The 19340-nt window shown below is 47.5% G+C and overlaps 1 protein-coding gene across 13 annotated transcripts in view; it reads left to right on the top strand.

Moving 5' to 3' along the window:
• KATNIP (katanin interacting protein) overlaps positions 1–19340 on the top strand; it is a 199169-nt gene that overhangs the window by 113902 nt on the left and 65927 nt on the right. For all 13 annotated transcript variants that reach the window (XM_077141464.1, XM_077141461.1, XM_077141463.1 and 10 more), the window contains 5 exons: positions 7063–7235; positions 8243–8314; positions 10032–10138; positions 11672–11774; positions 15079–15294. In XM_077141464.1, the coding sequence (XP_076997579.1) occupies positions 7063–7235; positions 8243–8314; positions 10032–10138; positions 11672–11774; positions 15079–15294 (671 nt within the window). The remainder of the gene's footprint in view (positions 1–7062; positions 7236–8242; positions 8315–10031; positions 10139–11671; positions 11775–15078; positions 15295–19340) is intronic.

The following is a 19340-nucleotide window of genomic DNA, read 5'->3' as shown; positions in this document are numbered from 1 at the left end:
GCTTCCTGGCTACCAAAGCAAAGAAGCACACATTCAATTAAAAGAATGAAAAAGCAGATTACCAGCTGTTCCTAGTACTTGGTTCTTAGAGCAATTTGTCCCATGGGCTCTGTTAAAGAGAATACTGTATGAGATAGTAGAATTCTCATTTTAATAGGGCTAGAGCTCAGTCTTTATCTGCTAAATGTACTGGGCTCCTGCATAAGCCAAATTTGAAGAAAGTCTCTGTGGCTAAGAGGAAAATTGAAAACCATGGCATAATCACCACCCTCAAACCGAAATGGGGTTACAGTGGAGCCACATCTCACAGTTGGATTAGGCTCTAAGGGTAGCAAAAAGTGCAGGCAGCCAATGCTACCCTCGAAAATCTCTCAAATTGCTAATTAAGTTCAGTATATATGGCTTTATATAGACAACCCCATGCAGTTATATCATCCCTCAGTAAGCCCTAGAGAGTCATTCTCTTCTCCAGTGTGGGAACAATCACCGCTTCTTGGCCGAGCCCCAGATGAAATAGTTGGCTTCCTTTAGGATCTGGATTGTAGGGAAAATGCATGGTTTCAAAAAAAAAAAAAGTAATGCCATTGTGCTGTGCTGAGGGTACTGGGATGTTCACACCCTAAGAAACACAAGGAACCCAAGACTTCTGAGAGGACAGTGGACTCACAAACCCTCTCACTTTGCTCCATGAAAAGTCTGGAGGGTAGACTTGCCTGCATGTTTTACTTTCTATTTTTTGAGGTTGGTTTGTATGTGTGTGTGTGCATACAAAATTACACTTACATCTTCCTAGTGAATTGAAACTTTGTCATTACGTATCATCCCTCTTTCTCTTTAGTAATGCTTTTTGCCTTCAAGTCTGATACAGAGGAACCCCAGCTGTGTTTTGGTTAGCATTTGTGTGGCATACCTTTTTCTCCTTTTACTTTCAAACTTGTTTTAAGGTTTGTCTCTTATAAGCAGCATGTAATTGGTTTTTATTTTTATCCTCTAACAATCTATGTGTTTTAATGGGAGCATTTAGTCCACTTATGTTTAATGTAGTTGCTGATATATTTGAGTTTAAATTTACCATCTTATTATTTGCTTTTTATTAATTCTGCCTATTTTATGTTCCTCTTTCTCTCTCCTTTCTTGCCCTCTTTTGAACTGATCACTTTGTATTATTCCTTTTCTTCCCTCTCTATTAGCTTGTTAGTTATATATTCTTTAATTATTCTTTTAGTCATTACCAGAGATTACAACATGCATTCTTGACTTATTAGAGCCTACTCTTAATTAGCAAGTTTACCACTTTTCCTTCTGTGGAAGGACCATGCAACTCTGTAAGACCATTTACTCCCTTCTCAACTTAAATGATAATATTGTCATGCATTTTCATTCTCTCTAGATTTTAACCCCCATTAGACATTATTATTTTATACAGTCAGTGATCGTTTGGATTGGCCTGCATTCTTAACCTTTCTGTGCTCTTCACTCCTGGCCTATTTTCAGATCACCCTCACCCTCAGACCATAACCCCTGTGTCCATTGCAAACTCTGCTCAATTTCCCAACCTTGTAACAGCCCCTTTCAGAATCAGTAGCTCCTCTAGGGGAAAAGCCTCCCCACATGCCAGGTTTTCATTTCTGAGTTTCCTTCTCCTCCCTGCTCTTGGCCCTGTAGATTTCTTCTCAAACAGATTTTTCTAATGTTTGGTCCAGGTTTTCTGGTTGTACTCCGGGGAAGGGTTGGTCTGAATTTACAAATCTGCTATTAGCAGAAGCGTAACCTAAAGAGCCTGTACTCGTTAAATAGTTATTTCTCCCCTGCCCCTTTTTCTTTTGCCAAGTCCATAAAATTGAATTTGTGTCAATTAAATGTGCATCTGATGCAACTCCACAATAGCTTAATTCCCCTCTATTGCTGTAATTGTCCCTGGTTCTAATAAAAGGGCCCCACATCCTACTTCATGCCAGTCTTTATCCATAAGCCTTCTGAGAAACTCGAATGGAATGGCCTCACTCCCATGTCTGGCAGGCTGGATGTTTAGGGGTCCTCCACTGGGACCCCTAACTGGTCTCATTATCCAAAGGGCCAGCCTCACGGGGGCCAGGTCTCAGTGCAGCAAGGCCAGACAAGCCCCAGTAGGTAAGTGCTGTTAAGACTCTGCTGGGCCATCAATACTAATATCCTTAAAGCCAAGGAAGTTACCAGGCAAATCCCAAATCCAAAGGATGGAGAAACAGACTCCACCTCTTGATGGGAGGAGCTGCAACATCATATTTTGGGCAAAGTAGCATGCCTAGGGGTTGGAGGAATTTGTGGCCAGGTTTTGTTATCTCTCGCACCACGGGAAGCAGGTGGCCTGATGCTGCTGGGTAACGTTGAAATGCAGGGAGACTTGGAGTACTCAGGTAAAGATCCTTCGTCCCAGAGCCCCACTGCTCCCTCCACCAATCAAGGTGGATTTTAGAGATGAGTGTGTGCACATAAAGAGAGAGCAGGGCCAGCTGCTTCTTGGACCTTTGCCATGCACAATAGTATAGAGTTTCCAGATCATACAGTTTCCTGGTAGATCAGGCAACAGCAGGGAGCAGGGTGTGCACTGCAGCAGACTAAGCACTTAGGCCCCATCCTGAGGGGGAGCTGCCTCCCAGCCCCAGCTGATGGATGCCACGTGGGAACGCTGGTCCTGAGTTGCCAAAACATGTGATTCTTCAAGAGACACCAGAAATCCCAATTTGTGGTGGATTTTCTCTTCTTCTTTTTTTTTTTTTTATTTAAAGCTTGGCATCTATTCCCAATTAAAAAAAAAATCAGTCACATCTTCTTCAAGCTGTTTTCGGGCTGCTGGCTGTTTATGATCTCTATGGCAGACCTTTGTTGTCCTCAGATTTTAATATTTGCCATCTTAGTCAATTCCTGGGGTGACCTCAAGGTCCCCCCACACATAGTAAGGGGCAATTTTGCTGAGATGCTGAATTTCAGCATATCAAGCCACAGCTGGTAGTTCACCTGGCCCGAGAACCGGCTGACAGCCACCACGTCCTCATGTCTCCTTTGTGACATGTGTTGCATTCATGGTAAATCTCCTGAATTGATATGCTTTTTATAAGAGAAGAGAGTGTAGTACTGGTGAAGTGAAGAGAAGGGGAAGTCATCAGAAGAGGGATGGCTCGTGACCAGAAAAGAACAGTTTGGGATAAATTCAGATGTGGAATTTTGCTTTCCCTGGTGGCACAAATTTATTGCGTGAGCAAAACCACCATTCTATAGCTCTGTGGGGAGAATAAATCCCCCATTGCTTGGCATTCAGGCCAGTGTGAAATTGGCTCACCCAAGTGAGGGATGAGGGCGTCAAAAAGAGTTAAAATGAGGTCACTTCACGAGGCATGAGGAAAGATACAATAAACACAAGGCTGTGATTCACAAGAATGCAGGCACCTTGTGCAGACTTGTTCTGCGAAGCCACAGGTGGGAGACTGCTGGCGGTGGAACAGCCAAGTTGACCCTCACTCGGAGGACAAGGCAATTGCATTTTGAGAAACATCTTCTTAGCATGATATGACTCAAAGGGATCCCATTGCTGGAGGTGCATTCCCTCCCAAATGAAGACACTTGGGTGCAGAGAGTTTATGCACTCCAAGCTGGTGCCCACTGGAAGACAATGCTTTCTGGAATATACTTATCCAAGAAGAGGCTAGCCTGGGCTGCCTGGGGCCCAGGTCACAACTCCACCTCTGTTGGGGGCCACGCAGGCTCTCTCATTCCTTCAGGGTGCTGCCCCCTCCTGGCCCAGGCCACTAAGGTGCAAGTGGAAGAGCCTCCTGCCCACATATCGGAGGACCCAAATGAAGGTCACTGCACAGCTCTTTTTAGGCTGATTTTTCTAGTGCCTTATGCAGAAACTGGAGAAGAGCTCAGGAAGTTTCAGCCCAGGCCTTCCACCAAAACTGGCATTTGCTGCCCTAATATCAGGGTGCTGGGGCCTTGGTTTAGCTTCATACATAATCATTATCTTTTATAGAATCATGAAGGGTCTGCATATTTCTTTAATATTTCATTTGAGCTTTACTGCAGATGATGGAGAAAACCATATGCTTCAGTGATAGTCACAAATACTGAGATTTACAAGCTTTGAGCTTGAAGTCATTTTCCATCCATTCATTTGGCAAAAATTATAGCACCAAGTGCCAGAGATATAACGGTAAGCAAGTCAGGCATGCTCTCATCAAAGAGCCTGAGGCCTGTAGGACTTACCATGGCCTTGCAGTGCCAGGAGAACAGAGCTGACCCCTCTTCCCTTCCTTCCCCCATGACAGCCCCCCTTGCCAGTCCTCAGCATGCCAAGCTTGGCTCACCTCAGGGCCTTGGCACCTGCTGCAGCCTTCCCATGGTGCTCACAGTCTTACTGCCTTCAGGTATCTGCTCAGACGTCACCTTCTCAGCCAAATGCCATCTCAAATAGTTACCCTTTCCCCCTCCCCACATCACCTCCAGCCCTTTACCCAGCTTTATTTGGCCTTCTAGCACAAAGTCACCATCTTGGAGCATGTTGTAAGTGCATCTGCCTGATTAGTATCTGTTTCTGCCATGTGACTGGGAGGTCTGTGAGGACGGGGACATGTCAGCATCCCCAGAGCAGCGTCTCGTTCCACAAACAAATCTCACGTCCTAGTGAAGGTTGAGAGCCCATGAAATTCAATGACCTCTGCTTTGCCAGATATTTTTCCATACATTCCCAGTTCTCCTTGGGAAGAGGATGTGTTTGTATGGTCAAATTTTTCAGCTCCAACTCCAGTATGATTTAAGACCATGTCCTTTAGCTTCCCTTCACTTCTTTTTCTGTCCTCCCAGCTGCTTCAGGGACCCAAGCCCTTTTTGCACTGAGGAAGACCCCATGGCGCCTGCCCCACTTCTTTTGCCCACCTGTGTTGCCACAGCAACACGGGTGTCCACCATCCGCTTGTCAAATGGCACTTCTGAAAAGGCTTCAGCTCTCATCCTCTCTGTCTGATGTTTGTTTCACCCTCTAATCCCTCCAGCTGAAGAGCAGGCCAAGTAACTGATAAAGAGGACAAACAAACAAGCATAAAGGCGAAAAAGCAACCTTGGCTGGGATAAGCAAAATGCCAGTGTCATGTTTCCAGTAGCTCCTTATTTTTTTGTCCCCGGAGAGGCATTGAGGGTAGCACTCTCCCAGAGGCAGAACATCTAAGTCAGAAAATAGCCCACTCAATGCTTATTGCCCAGTGCAGCCAGTTCAGGCACCGAGGATACTTTTGGGGGTGAGCTGCTTGGAATAGTTGTGACCTGAATTAGAGCTACACTTGGCTTCCTAAAAGTTTTGACCAAGAACCACTCAGGAGATTCCACATGAATTTCAGCTTCTAGCTTTTCTTGGGGGAGAAACTGCACTGGGTGACACTTAGAGCCACAGTCCCATATGGCAAGTGGCTGGAGGTGCCCTTTACTGGCTGGGGCTCTGTCCTCAGATCCTGTCTCTCTCATTTACCCAGCCTGCCCCGGGTCCCGGGGGACATTTGCCTTTGCAGCACCTCTACCTGATGTCAGGCAGAAATTGGGTGCCCTGTCATTTTAGTGTAGGCTTTCCATGACAACCATAGTTCCCATCAACCCTGGCCTGGCTGCACTTGGAGAGAGCCCAGAAGAGATTCAGTGAGGCCACCTGTCCACTGCCCCCACCCTCTAGATATCCCTGGCCCAACTCTGCTTTTTGCACATTTCTGCTTTTTACCCCACCATCTAACATTGTAGATTATGTATTTATTAGGTCTACAGCTTATTGTCTCCTTCCCCAAAGGTGAGGTCTTGGTCTGTCTGGTCACTCCTCTGTCCCCAGAGTCCATAATAGACCCCAGCACAAAGTCACATTCAGTAACATTGGCTGAGGGATGAGTGCAGCATCCCAGTTACAGTTCCGGTATTTGTTTTATTGAATCCTTTTTAAAAATGTTTGGAAAAATCCAAAGACATAATAGAATGGTTGTTACAGCGAGCCCCACATTCATTTTATCAGTAAATAGCTGTTTGTGGCCAATTTCATTTTATCTACCCTTCCACCCCCTCCCTAGATTATTATAAAGCAAATTCAAGTCATCATATCATTTTTATCTCTGAACATTTGCGCTTTCTTTTCTTTTTTTAGAGCTACATAGTACTCTTGGTGAATGTACCACATTCATTCAACCAGCCTTATTAGGTGCTTTTTTCATGTCACTTTGTACTTTATAAAACCAATTTTCAATTTATCAGAATTCACCTCATCAATGGCCATTTTGCAACACGTTTTCCTAAAGTGAGATGTGATTACTTTGCAATCCTTGTTACCTGTGGGAAAACAGAACAAAATAAATGCACTTCAGGATGCCCATCCATTTTTATAATGTGTCGATTATTCTTTAAAGGTTCTTTGTAAAAGTGCTAATAATTTTTATAATGTTTCATTTTGATTAGATTTCTATCTTAAGAAGTTGCATGGGTAGTACAAAGAGCTTACATTTATCCCCCCTTTACCCAGATTCACCGGTCGTTATGATTTTGCCCCATTTGTTTCTTCAGTCTCACTCTAGTTCTATCTGTATTATGTGTAGGATATGTATGTATACCATATACATTTTTTGTAACCATTGAGGTTAAGTCGTAAACATCATTCCGTTTCTCCCTGAACATTGAAATTACCATATATGTCTCCTAAGAAAAAAGACATTCACTTCACATTTGCACAATGTAATGATCAAAGCCCAGGATATTTAGCATTAATACATTACTGCTATTTAAGCCACAAACTATATTCAGATTTTCCCAGTTGTCCGGATAATGTTCTTTATAGCCATTTTGTTTCCAGTCCAGGATCCGGCCCTGCATCCAGCTGCCTTGTCGGCCCATCTCTAATCTGGAACAGTTCTCCAGTCTGTCTTTGTCTTCACGACCTTGACATTTTTGGAGAGTAGCAGGCTGGTTGTTTTATAGAATGTTGCTCCATTTAGGTCTAATAGTTTTTGAGCTGCACTCCTAGACCACGCTGTAAAGGAGCCTCCTCCTGTTTTCTGTCCCCAGGGCCAGGAAGCCGGCGAGAGAGACCCCTGTCGGCCGCCCGAAAACCCATGGGCGCGGCTGAGGACCGAGAGGAAGACGCCTCTGCCGTGCTCAGAGCCATCCAGGTGGAGAACGAGGCCCTGCAGAGGGCGCTCCTGGGCAGAAAGGCCGAGCCCCCGGGTCGCCAAGGGCAGGTGAGTGCGCAGGCCAAGGTGGGCCGAGTGGGCATGCCAGCTGCTACCCGGGCCCAGGTGGTGCCACCGGGGCCCAGGCGGTGCTCCTGGGGCAGTTGAAAAGCACATAGCACCAGCAAAGAGAGAAGTCACAGGCATCACTAACTTCAGGTGGATCTGTGTATCCACCACTCTGCTGGACTTGGGTCACTGACCTGCCAAAGTTCCCATTTCCTCCACCTTCTTCAGGGTTTTCGTTTACTTCAAAAAGAGCCTGAGTTGAATGCTAATATGCCTCCAAAGCTTTGCTGATTTCCCTGCCAACAAAAAAACTGAACACCTCACCCTAGGGTTGCAACCTGGTGGAATCAGTAAAAGAATGGCAGGAGTGACTAACAGAAAAATCTGGCTTTCTGGCTTCTCTGAAAAGATTTCATGTCCCAGAGCTGAGAGGCAGGTCATGAGCCCTTCAGCTTTCCAGTCCTCACCACTCCCTATTGTCCTCCCCCTCGGCCTGCTGCACTTGGTCATGAAACCTCTCTGGCCCTGCTGGTGTTTGAGTCTGTGCATCCTGCCTTTGACTTTGAGCCATGAACGGCAGGATAGATGGTGGGGAGGGGTAGGTGCCCCTGGGGAGACGGACGCTTCAGGCACACTTCAGCTACATTGTTTCTCAGGAGCACCTTCCCTGACTCACCTGTTGATACCCTTTCTCTTATCTTGTTCGACTCGATGCAGACAAGAAGCCTGAAGCAGGGAAGGCTGGCTTCAGCACCTCATTGTGGCCGCTGGTACCCAGATCAGTCAAGTGGCTCCCCCAGAATCAATTGGGGTGCTGCTCGCAGGGGCATGTCGAGCGGCTCCTATTGTCTGCTTCCCTGGGGCTCTGTCCTCCTCTCCTGGCCCTTATGGTCTACAAGGTCTTGAGATGGGCCCTGCCCGCACCCTGCAGGCCCTCATCAGTCAGTGAAGGCGAAGCAGTGGGTGGCTGTGTTCCAACTTCATGTCGTGTGATGGTATCATTCCAGGATGCAGAGGAACCACCGGCAAATCCATGGGCCAGTCTGCTGAAGGAGAAGGAAGAGACCCCATCCCTCGAGGTTAGTGGAAGACTGAGAAGAACCACAAAGCCCCAACATAGCCAGCACATGTCAGTCTCTAGAGAGCTTTCCCTCACTCGGACCCAGCAGCTCCTCTCTGTGCTCCCTGGGAGGTGAACAGCACCCCTGGTGTTCTAGTTTGCTAGCTGCTGGATGCAATGTACCAGAAACGGAATGGCTTTTATAAAGGGGAATTTAATAAGTTGGTAGTTCACAGTTCTAAGGCCGAGGAAATGTCCCAATTAAAACGAGTCTATAGAAATGTCCAATCTAAGGCATCCAGGAAAAAAAAAAACCTTGGTTCAAGAAGGCTGATGAAGTTCAGGGTGTCTCTCTCAAGTGAGAAGGGACATAGCGAGCATAGTCAGAGCTTTTCTTTTGGCTGGAAGGGTACGTGGCGAGCATAGCATCATCTGCTAGCTTTCCCTCCTGGCTTCCTATTTCATGAAGCTCCCTGAAAGCATGTTCCTTCTTCATCTCCAAAGGTCACTGGCTGATGGACTTTTCTGCTTCGTGATGCTGCAGCATTCTCTGTTCTCTCAGAATCTCTCTCATTCTCCAAAATGTTTCCTCTTTTATAGGACTCCAGTAAACTAACCAAGACCCACCCAAATGGGTGGAGACACATCTCCCCCAATCCAGCTTAACAACCACTCTTGATTGAGTCACATCTCCAGGGAGATGATCTAATTACAGTTTCAAACATACAGTGCTGAATAGGGATTAGAAGAAACAGCTGCCTTTACAAAATGGGATTAGGATTAAAACATGGCTTTTCTAGGGTACATACATCCTTTTGAACTGGCACACCTGGTCTCAAGGAACTCACAGGTAACCTGCAAATGAGGCTGTCAATGAGCAAGGCAGCTCCAGAGCAGGATGACAATAAAAGCAGTTAATGGGCAATTAGAGCGCAGGATGGCAGCTTCCTCAGCCGGGGTGGTCCAAGGAGGCTCCTTGGAAGACATTTCATTTGAGCTGAGACCTGCCTGTTGAGATGGAGCCATGCAGCAACAGGGAACAGCATTTAGAGTAGAAGGAACAGCAAGGGCAAAATCCTTGAGGCAAGAACAAGCCCAGTGAAATCAAGGAGCAGGAAGAAGCCTGGTGTGTGGAGGGGAAGGGAGAGTGGTGGGCAGGGTTGCATCCTAAAGCACCACAGTGCTTCTACTCGTTCAATATCCCCGTCATCTTAAAGTGTCACCAGCTGATATTTCTGACAGGCCTGCACCACTGCCCACTCCATGGTGCAGGATTTTCTGTGACCCTCAGAGCTTCTGATGACTAAAAGCATTTGCAGATAGGGAACAGAGTGCAAATTTCTAGGTTGGATGATAAATGAAGCAGCAGGGGAAAAAAAAATGCCTGGAGGATTCAAAAAGGAAAGGCCTAATAATGTTACTGGACTTTTCCATGGACTGTGGTTACTTTGGAGCAAAAAGATGGGGGTTGGTGGAGATTGAGCAATGTAATGATGAGAGAAATTTTTCAGTCTCTCATGCAGGCCGATTGCTGCCTGGGACCCCCCAGATCCCAGACCTTTGCAAAGGTCATTGAGGGGATTCTAGATCTAATCAGCCCCAGGCAGACACTGTCAGACTCTCGTTCCTGTTTCCCACAGCGGGACTGGCAGTGTGCCCCTTTGACCTGTCTCTGCTGTGTCTTGGGCCAGGAACGTTGCCTTGGACGTCTGTGTAATAAGCTTTTCCGTCCTCAGCTGCTTCCCGTCATCCCGGCGACTACCACGCAGGAGACTTCCAGGCCGGCAGGGGGCATCAGAGCCGTCAGCGAAGCCATTGACCGCATCGGCCTTTTGGGAAGCAGGTATTCGACCAGGCTGATTTCACAAAAAATGAAACAAACAAAAACAACCCAAAACCATAGCAGCACGGCCATGAGGACCTTACCTCAGGCTTTTCTTTGCTGTGTCCTAAGCTTCTCCAGGCTCAGTTGAACAAACTCATCCCCTCCAACTCTAAAGCACAGAATTGACTTGAGTTCTGTCTTCCAAGAAAATGGCTCTTGTCTTGTTAGTCCAGCCCCAATATAACATGTAAAACTTCACCCCTCTTAAAGGTTTCTACTGGGGCACCCCATGCAGCAGAGAGCAGTGAACTTGGCTCCCCAGCTATCCACGAGTTGGGGTGAGAATAGCCCAAGCCAGTCCTTTGAAGTTTCTTTCCTCTATTAAAAGTTTGTCCGAATGTAGCATTCTGCTCTATTAGCATTTAGGTCCCTGACAGTTTTATTATCAAAATAAACGCTTCCCTCCAATCTTCAGGTAAAATTTTAAAGCTTGAGAAAGCTACACCAGCTCAAGCCTGCGATTTGAAGCCCACCTTGGCATGTGGCCATATTCCCAGGGCCACCATGCAGAGCTGTTGCCACTGTGGACTGTGCTGAGTGCCTGGTCAAGGGGCAAGGAGGGGCTGGGAGCCAGCCCACACGCTGCTCCCTAAACTGAGGCCTTAGCCCCGGACAGTGTCAACCCAGAAAGGGAGCAGGGGCTTTTTCTCTGCCTGAAGGAGGAATCTACTAGCCAAGCCCAAATTGTGCACCCCCTCCCCCGAGGCCTGGATCCACCCAGAGGCGGCTCCTTGTCCTGATTTGCTCAGAAAGTCTGAATGGGTGAAAGGCCGTCTACCCATTCCTGCAAGAGCCCGCAAGCCCCAGACAGGAAATCAGGACTCTCACCATCGTGGTTGTAAAGAAGAACCCGCACCATGAGGAAATTTCATATCTGACACAGTTTTATTTACAGGAGGCATACGCTCAACCAAATGCTTCTTCCTTCTTCAAGAGCCTTTGTACATCAGGGTGTGGGGTTCTGTAGTCTTAAACAGCACATGTGGAGTCTGTTTGCATATGACAAGAGTATGTTCCAGGGGGGTTGGAATGCCTGTGTCCTCAGAAACAAGAGGTGAGGAGCAGAGCCGGATAGGAAATACTTTAGGCTTTGCTGTTTTGCTGTTGGTGGTGTTGTTTAACAACCCTTTAAAAACATAAAACCATTCTTAGCTCACAGGACACACAAAAATGGGCCATGGGCCAGATTGGCTCTTCGGGCAGTCATTTGCTGACCCCCACTTGAGACTCTGGCAGCTCATCAGGGAGCTTAAGGAAGTCAGCTGGCGGCCCCCCACCCCCCACCCCAGCAGCGTTTCTCTTACTTGGCTCTGATTTCTTCACTAATTGTACAGTTACTTCTAAAGGGGGAGAAACAGCGCCAGTGCTCTTTTGAACCATCTGCACAGGTATACTTTCTTACTTCTTCTCTTTGAGGTAGAAAAGTAGGTGTGGTACCCTTGATAGAAAAGTTGTCTTTTGTGTATCACTTGTTACTAAATCGCATTTCAGGCAGCAGCAGAAGCTTCTGAAAGTTCTCCAGGCCATCGAAAGTGACCCCGCCCAGCTCAACCAAGTTGTTTCACCAACAGAAGAGCCAACGCTGGACCCGGAGGTGAGAGCCTCGACTTACGGGGGTTTCCAAATACTTTCCTTGTCTTACCTGAACAGTGAGGTGGGAAGGAGACCTCGCAGCAGTGGTTCAGAGGAGTTACCCCAACACTGAGAAATTGGGCATCTCTCTACCCAAGTTTCCATCTCTCCTCCTCCCCAGCTGTGACAAACCCACGATAGAGCAGTAGAAGCAGAGAAAGAAAGATGTGAGTCAGCAGTTTCATGGGAGAGAAGCCTGTCCACACAAGAGGAAATATAAATAGCACATGGGCCCCTCGGCAATGCCCAGCATCACTAGTGATCGAGAAATGCAAATTAGAGCAACCTGCGTGTCCCATTTGGTATCTGAGTTAAATTATTTGTAATGTAACATCTGATACTAACAGGGTTACCTTAAAGCTGTCATAGTCAACCACTAATGATGGCAATATAAATCGACAGAACTCTCTTGAAAAGCTGGATGGGAAGATGAGGCAAAAGCCTTAGAAGTACGAACAAAGGTCTTCCAAGCCAGTAATCCCACTTCCTTATCCTAAAGGACTATCTTGACAGAAATAAAAAGCTGGAGGCAGAGATGTCTGTTGCAGAATTATTGAAAGTTGAGGGGGGAAAAAAACCCACCAACCTGGAAGTAACCTAAATGTCTCATAATAAAAGCATTTAATCAGGAAATATGAGCTCCGAGCACAGTATCAGTCAATAATATAAAAGCATGGAATTTACCATAATGGAGATTATGCAGATAGAAAATGTTAGACATAGAAAGTTAACTGCAAAAGGCAATGAAAATTTTCCTGGAGTCCAATATGGCTGCATCGACTTCCAGAGGTATAGCCATGTGCGCTGACAGAGCTGGGGCACAACGGGACAAGGGGACAGGTGCTGTCAGGGCAGGAGGCGGTGGGCAGTTCTTTCCTTTTCTGGGTTGAAGGGCCTGTGTCCTGCCACATGCTCTGGGCCTTCCTTTACCCGAGTCGTTCTTATAATTACTGGGTTCGACAGACACCCATCTTATGATTGGCCAACAGGGACCTCATGGAGTCCTCTCCAAACCACCTGTAAAAATCACCTGATTGCAGAAGGAGCCCTGCGTCTGGACAAGAGTTCTGGCTCTGAATGTGTTGCCTTTATTTAGAGGACTTGTGACTTTAGACAAGCCCCCAAAGCCCTCTGGTCCTTGGAGCCTGTGATGTGAAATAGGGTCATGAGCACACCCCCCCCCCCCCCCCCGATGAAACAGGAAAGGCCTGCTGCATGGACTGGCATGGGGCAGAGAGGGATTGGTCAATATCGGTGAAAGTTCACCATCTAGAAAAATCAGAGCCATGGTCTTCACTCCGTGCAATAGTTGTTTTTGTAGTTGTGAAGATTCTAAGTAGTAAAACTTCAGCCACATTAAAAAGAGCCTGAATCAATTAAAGACTCTTTATGTGAGAGGAAACAAAATCTAGTGCAAACTGACTTACACAAGGAAGAGAAGGTACAGGTTCTTGTAATTAAAAGGCCCTATTTCAGGCCCCGGGAGGTTTGCTCCAAAAGTTGAAACCACACCTTCCCCCTCTGTGTCCAGTGTTGACTGCATCCTTGGACCCCAGCCCCCTATCCCACCCAATGCCCAGTATCAGCTCTGCTCTCTCCCCTGCAATCAGTAGTAGCTGGAGTCATTCCAGCCTCACCCCCTCACACTGTCCTACCCCAGCATCAGGGGAAAAGGGATAGTTCTCCCCACACAACTCTGAGACAGCACATACGCATTGGCCCACACTGGGTCACAGGCCATCATGGAGCCACTTCTCCATGGCCCCAAGGACAATGGGACACATGAATTGGCTTGAACCAGTCAGGTTCCTCCTTTGGGTGGAAGTGGAGGGCTCAACTCCCATACTTCATGGCTGATAAAAGAGGGGGGCGACTTTCCCAAAGGAAATCAGGTGGTCCTGGTGAGAGAGGAGAGGACTAGTGCCAGAGGCCAACCCGACACCCGCCCCCAGAGGAATCCACAATTAAGCAACACAGAAAGCAGGGATTACTGTTGAGTTGCAATGCTGACAAGTCGGGGCATTTCCCTAGTAAGTAGACCCTTTAGTTTCTTCATTTAGAAACTCAGCCGCAGGAATTTTCACATTTTACATTGTGCTGGGTGTGACGCCCAATGGACCCCTGTGAGGCAGCTCGCGTCCCATCTCACCCTCCTCCCTGGCACCAACAAACGATGCAAGCAGTGCTACTTCCTCACACCTTCCAGAACTTTCCTTTGGCCAAAGGCTCTCCTCACAAGTACAGTCTCCTTAACCTCCCCATCCCCACTGCGTGAGATTTATCATGGTCCAGCGTCGGGTCCAGGACCCCGTGCAGTGGTGGTGGAGGAGGAAGCTGTGGGTTCTGTGAGCTGGGTTGATCAAAGCAGCCCTGAGCTCCTCCTGGGAGCTATGAGCTGACCTCCCTCTCCGTCCCTGCCCCTGTCCAGGTTGCCTGGCAATCGAGGCTCATCCAAATGCACACTGAATGTGATAGCACATCTCGCTGGCTATTAATTTAAAAAATAAGTAGGGAACAGTTGCTATTCATTTGCTCAGTTCCCTGCTCATAGAACATTGCAGATTAGCGGTGCTAATTAACAGAGGGCACGTGCACATAGGGAATGCACCATTTCATGGGTGGCTGATCCGTGACAGCCAGAGCTGCCACCCTGAGCCCGAAGGGGCCTCCGGAAGCCCTTCCCCAGTGGTGCCACTTGCCGATGGTGTTCCCACAGACCATCAGAGTACACCCCCTCCCGGGGAGGACACAGGCATTAAAATCAATGAAGGAGAGAGGTAGGAGGAGGTGGATCCTTATAGGGTGCCCGAAAGAGACAGGACCTGTGGTGGGGCTTTCTTGGGGCTGTCATCTGCTTGCTCACCCAGGAGCAGGCTAAGGGTGTAAAGCGACTTATCCAAGATTCAGCAGAAGCCGTGACTCACCTCCAGACATGATCGGGTAGCGGAGGGAGAGAAGTGCACGTTCAGGCAGAATCTGATTCTTTTTAAACATTTTATATATTTGCAACCCTTTACAGAATACTTACTAAGTACCAGGGGAGCAAGTAAGTAGGTTTTAAATGCCTCATAAAAAGGGACTCAGTTACTCTTCAGAATAGCTATACAGTGGGTTCTATCATCAGCCTCATTTTGCAGATGGGAAAACCGAGGCCCTGAGCGGTGAAATCATTTCTTGAAACACACCATCTGGCTATGAGTGGTGGTCGAGCTGGATTCAAACCCGCCAAGTTTTCATTCTCTGACCTTGTTTTTCTCTGCTTGAAGGATAAATGGAGAATGAAAGCAGAAGAGATCAAAGACGCCGTCTACGTGACCATGGAGATCCTCTCCAACTGGGGCAGTGCGCTATGGGTGGGTCTCATGAAAATCGAGTTCTTCGACCTGAAGGGTGCTAAGCTTTATGTGTCACCTCATGACGTGGATGTCCGGAACGCGGACGCTCCTGGGGACCTGAGCTGCCTCGTCAACAGGAACTTGGCCGTAAGTGGCGGGGAGGTCAGGTTGACCCTTGGCTGTATTTGATGCATCAGCTTTGCCCACCCTAAGCCCGTGATGAGGGTGTGGGTCCAGGGAGGAGGAAGACAAAGAAATCTACCACATTCATTCCACTGGGCAGAGTGGGGCAGGGGCCACGGGAAAAGGTGCAGGAGAAAATGCCAGACTGTCTCTCCCCAGAAGCTCTTTCTCAGATCCCTGCCTGTGGGTTGTGGGGTGACAGGGAAAGGAGGAACCAGTTTACCCCCTTATCCCCACCTTGCAGCTGACCACAGTCACTGGCAGACAGGGCCCTCATGGGTCACTGGGTCTAAAGCCCTCATTTTGTAAATGAAGAAACTAAAACTAGGGGAAAGGGCTTGGCTTGGCCAAGATCGCCCAGCTAGGAAGTAGTGGAGCCAATTCACTTCTTGCAGCCCAGTCCAGAGCCCAGGCCACCCCCCTGAGGGTCCAGCTGCCCTGGGGACAAGGTGCCTGGCGTGGATTGAGCACCAAACTGACCAGTGCTGGATGCTTCTCTCCTTTACATAGCTAGCAGTCCTTTTTTGAAGGTGCTGGCATTTCCCCTTCCTGCTACTTGCAAGTTGGATAGAGACAATGAGTTAAATCGAAACAGACTGGCCAGTGGTGTAATCTTTACTATGATGAATGTGCCTTGGCATCCTTCGTAATTACCTCTGGATGGGGCCTGAGAAACTGGAAATGGAGGTAGCCTCTGGGGTGGGAAAATGGGTGGGCAGAGGACATGGGTAACAGAAGACTTTGCATTGAACACTCTCTTGCATCTTTAGAATTCCCTGTCATGTACAGATATTATCTAGTCCAAAATATAAATTATTACTTTTAAAAGTATTGAAAATGACAATAGCTGCTGGGTACTTAATCCTTGCCTTGGGCCGGGCACTGTGCTAAGTACTTCATGCAGATCATTTATTCCTGATGGTATACTGGCTTGAGAAGCAGAAAGATGTGGGTTCAGAAGGTTATTCCTTACAGTTTTGTGACTGCAGGCAACTCACCTAATCTCTACTGCAGGTTCCTCATCTGTAAAATGGAAATAGCAATATCTCTTGTCTTGATGCAATGTTGTAAGGATTAAATGCACCTATGAAGGGCTTACGCTTGTGCCTGGCTCTTCCTGAGCTACTATTATTATCGGCTACTATTATTATCATCATTGTTTGTGTTGTTAGTTGTATTATTATTCCCATTTTAAAGAAGAGGAAACAAGCAAGGTAGGCTTTGAAATCTCCACTTCCAGAGATTTGACTTCATGGCCTTAGACAACCTGCCTGCCTTCTCTGAGGATCGGTTTTTGGGAAGAGGTGATCCATTGTGGTTCCTAGGTGGCCAGCAACTGAGGCTGCATCTGACTCACTTTAACAATTTTCTAAAACTGAAATTTGTTGCAAGTCTTTTGAGGAGCTGGTGTGCTCACTGTGACCCAGGCTAGAAGAGCACACCCTGTGGTCTTGCTGGAGTTCAGGGTAGCATCCTGGGATGTACAAGCACCAAGGATTTGGTATTTGGGGGAGAGGGTTGGGTGGTTGATTGGTTTGTCCTCCTGGTGCTTTGCTCAAGATACTCAATCCCAGGAGAGGAAGGTTGTTGGGCCCACCTTCTGACTGGGAGGGCAGGACGCTTTGATACCAGTTCCACCAAGAAGAGCAGGGAAGGGATGTAATTCCCTCTGAAGGACCACTACCCAAAGAGAGGCGGGGTAGATGCTGGATAGCCAAGAAACAACAACCATCCCCGGTAGTGGGTGCATGGTATCTGAGACTCCTTCCAGATCAGCAGCTCTTGTCATATCAAACCGCAAAAGAAACAGGTTCTGTAAGTGACGGCAGTTTGGAAGCTCTAGTCTTGCATACCTCTGTTCTGCCTTCAAGTCTGTAGGCTCCAGACTTTGCTGCTGAGGCTTGGAGCAGCTGTCAGCCCCTCATCATCCTGGTGCAGAAAAAAGTAGTATTTTGGAAGTCTGTTCCAGAGAACAGAATGCACCAGCAGTGATAAAAAGCACCATTGGAGTTGATGGGAATCAATTCTAATGCTTACCCTCCCTTTCCTTCATTTAGCAGAGACTGATGAGCTTTGCTACATGATGACAGTGAGAACTTTGGCTCATGGTTTTGGTGGGCTAATTGTTTTTTAATTTGGAGCCATGAGGTTGGGACATAAGGCATCATCTCATCCTGGGCTGCTGGATCTCTGGGCCCACCTGGAGGTGGGGGCTGAATTCCCCCTGCTGGCCTAGCTTGGGGTCTCTCTGGTGGTCATCCTGTGTGTGCCAGGCCTGCGGCTACCAGAATACACTACCTCCTAGGACTGTCCCATTTCACTGGCGTGAATTGAAGACCCACAGTGCGTCAGCCAGGTCCTCATACATCACCTTATTTGATCTGCATGCCAACCTTGGAAGGACACTCCATGTTCTGTAAATGAGAAAAACAGGTCTCAGGGACGCTAAGTGATTTGTTCCAGGTCATGCGGCCATGGAGTGGCTGATGGTTGAAAAAGCAGAACTGCAGTGGACCCTGGGTTGGAAAGGGAAATCACTTACTTCTGTGAAGGTGAATTGGAGACACAGAGGAAGATGTGGGAGTCCCCAGGCTCAAAGCAAGCCATCCTCCCTTCTCTGCCTACAGCATCTCTCTTGGTGGCCTCACCCGAGTCCATGGCTGCAAATTTATACACACAGCCCTGCCTGCTCCTCTGAGTTCGCAACTGAATGTCAACTTCCTGCTTGGGTGAAATCTCTTCTCACATGTCTAGTAGCCATTTCAGACTTGAGAGATGCAAAACCTGAGTTTTAATTACCCCTGCCCACAGCTGCATCTCTTCCTCTCCCGCTAGTCCTTTGCTCTGTAAATGGCATCAGAGTCCACTCGGATGCCCAAGCTGACCACTTAGAATCTTTGTTGATTCCCCCAAACTCCTCCACGGCTCCTTCCAGTCCACCAGCAAGTCCTGTTGATTCTACCTCCCAAATCGAGCCCGATTCTAACCCCTTCTCTCTGCCTGCACTGGCACTTCCCAAGAGCGATCATCTGTTCTCTCTCACCTGGACTATTAAACAGCCTCCAATCTCATCTTCCTTCTTTACTTCTTGGCCTATTACTTCAAGCTCCACTCAGTACCCAAAGTGATCTTTTAAAAATATAAGATTGTGCCCCTCCTCTGCTTAAATTCCTAGGGTGACTGCCCATTACATTTAGAAATAAAATCCAGATGCCCCTGCACAGCCTGAGAGACTTTCATAAACAAGCCTCCAGCTTCCTCTCTGACCTCATGTATCTCCCACCTCACCCACAGGGCACCAGCCCCCCAGGCCGGCCCTCTGCGCCTCCAACCTGCCAACCTCATGGCCACCTCTGGGTTCTGTCCTCACTGTGCCCTCTGCCCTTTCTGCATCATGTGGCTGGCTCCTCTCAGGTCTCAGCCCAAATATCCCTGTATTGCAGCGAGCCCTGTCCTGACCCTATAGTCTAGTAGAATCCTGTCCCCCGACCCACTCCAGGTGATGCCACATCATCTATTTCATTTTTTTCAGAGCATTTCTCACCATAAGAAATACTGTTGTCTACTGGTTTATAATCTGTCTTCCCCCGTTTAATCTGTGAATTCTTACCTATATTCTTCCTGTGCTGTATCCCCAGCACACACGGTGTGCAATAACATATTCATTTAATTTTTATTTGAAAATGATTATACAGACTCACAAGAAGTGATAAAAATAGTACAGAAAACAGAAAAACAATTGCAAAAATCAATGAAACCACAAGTTGGTTCTTTGAAAAGATCAACAAAATTGACAAACCCTTAGCTAAAGGTTTTTCTTTGACCAAGAGAAAAAGGGAGAACACTCAAATTACTAGAATCAGGAATGAAAGAAGGTACATTACTACCAACTTTACAGAAATAAAAAGAACTATAAGGGAGGGCAGGACATGGTGGCTCACTGGCAGAGTTCTTACCTGCCATGCTGGAGACCCGAGTTCAGTTTCCAGTGCCTGCACATGTAAAAATGA

Source organism: Tamandua tetradactyla, chromosome 23, assembly GCF_023851605.1.
Source record: "Tamandua tetradactyla isolate mTamTet1 chromosome 23, mTamTet1.pri, whole genome shotgun sequence".
Classification (NCBI taxonomy): Eukaryota; Metazoa; Chordata; class Mammalia; order Pilosa; family Myrmecophagidae; genus Tamandua; species Tamandua tetradactyla.
The sequence above is the reverse complement of the archived record's forward strand: the minus strand, read 5'-3'. Positions and strand labels throughout refer to the sequence as shown.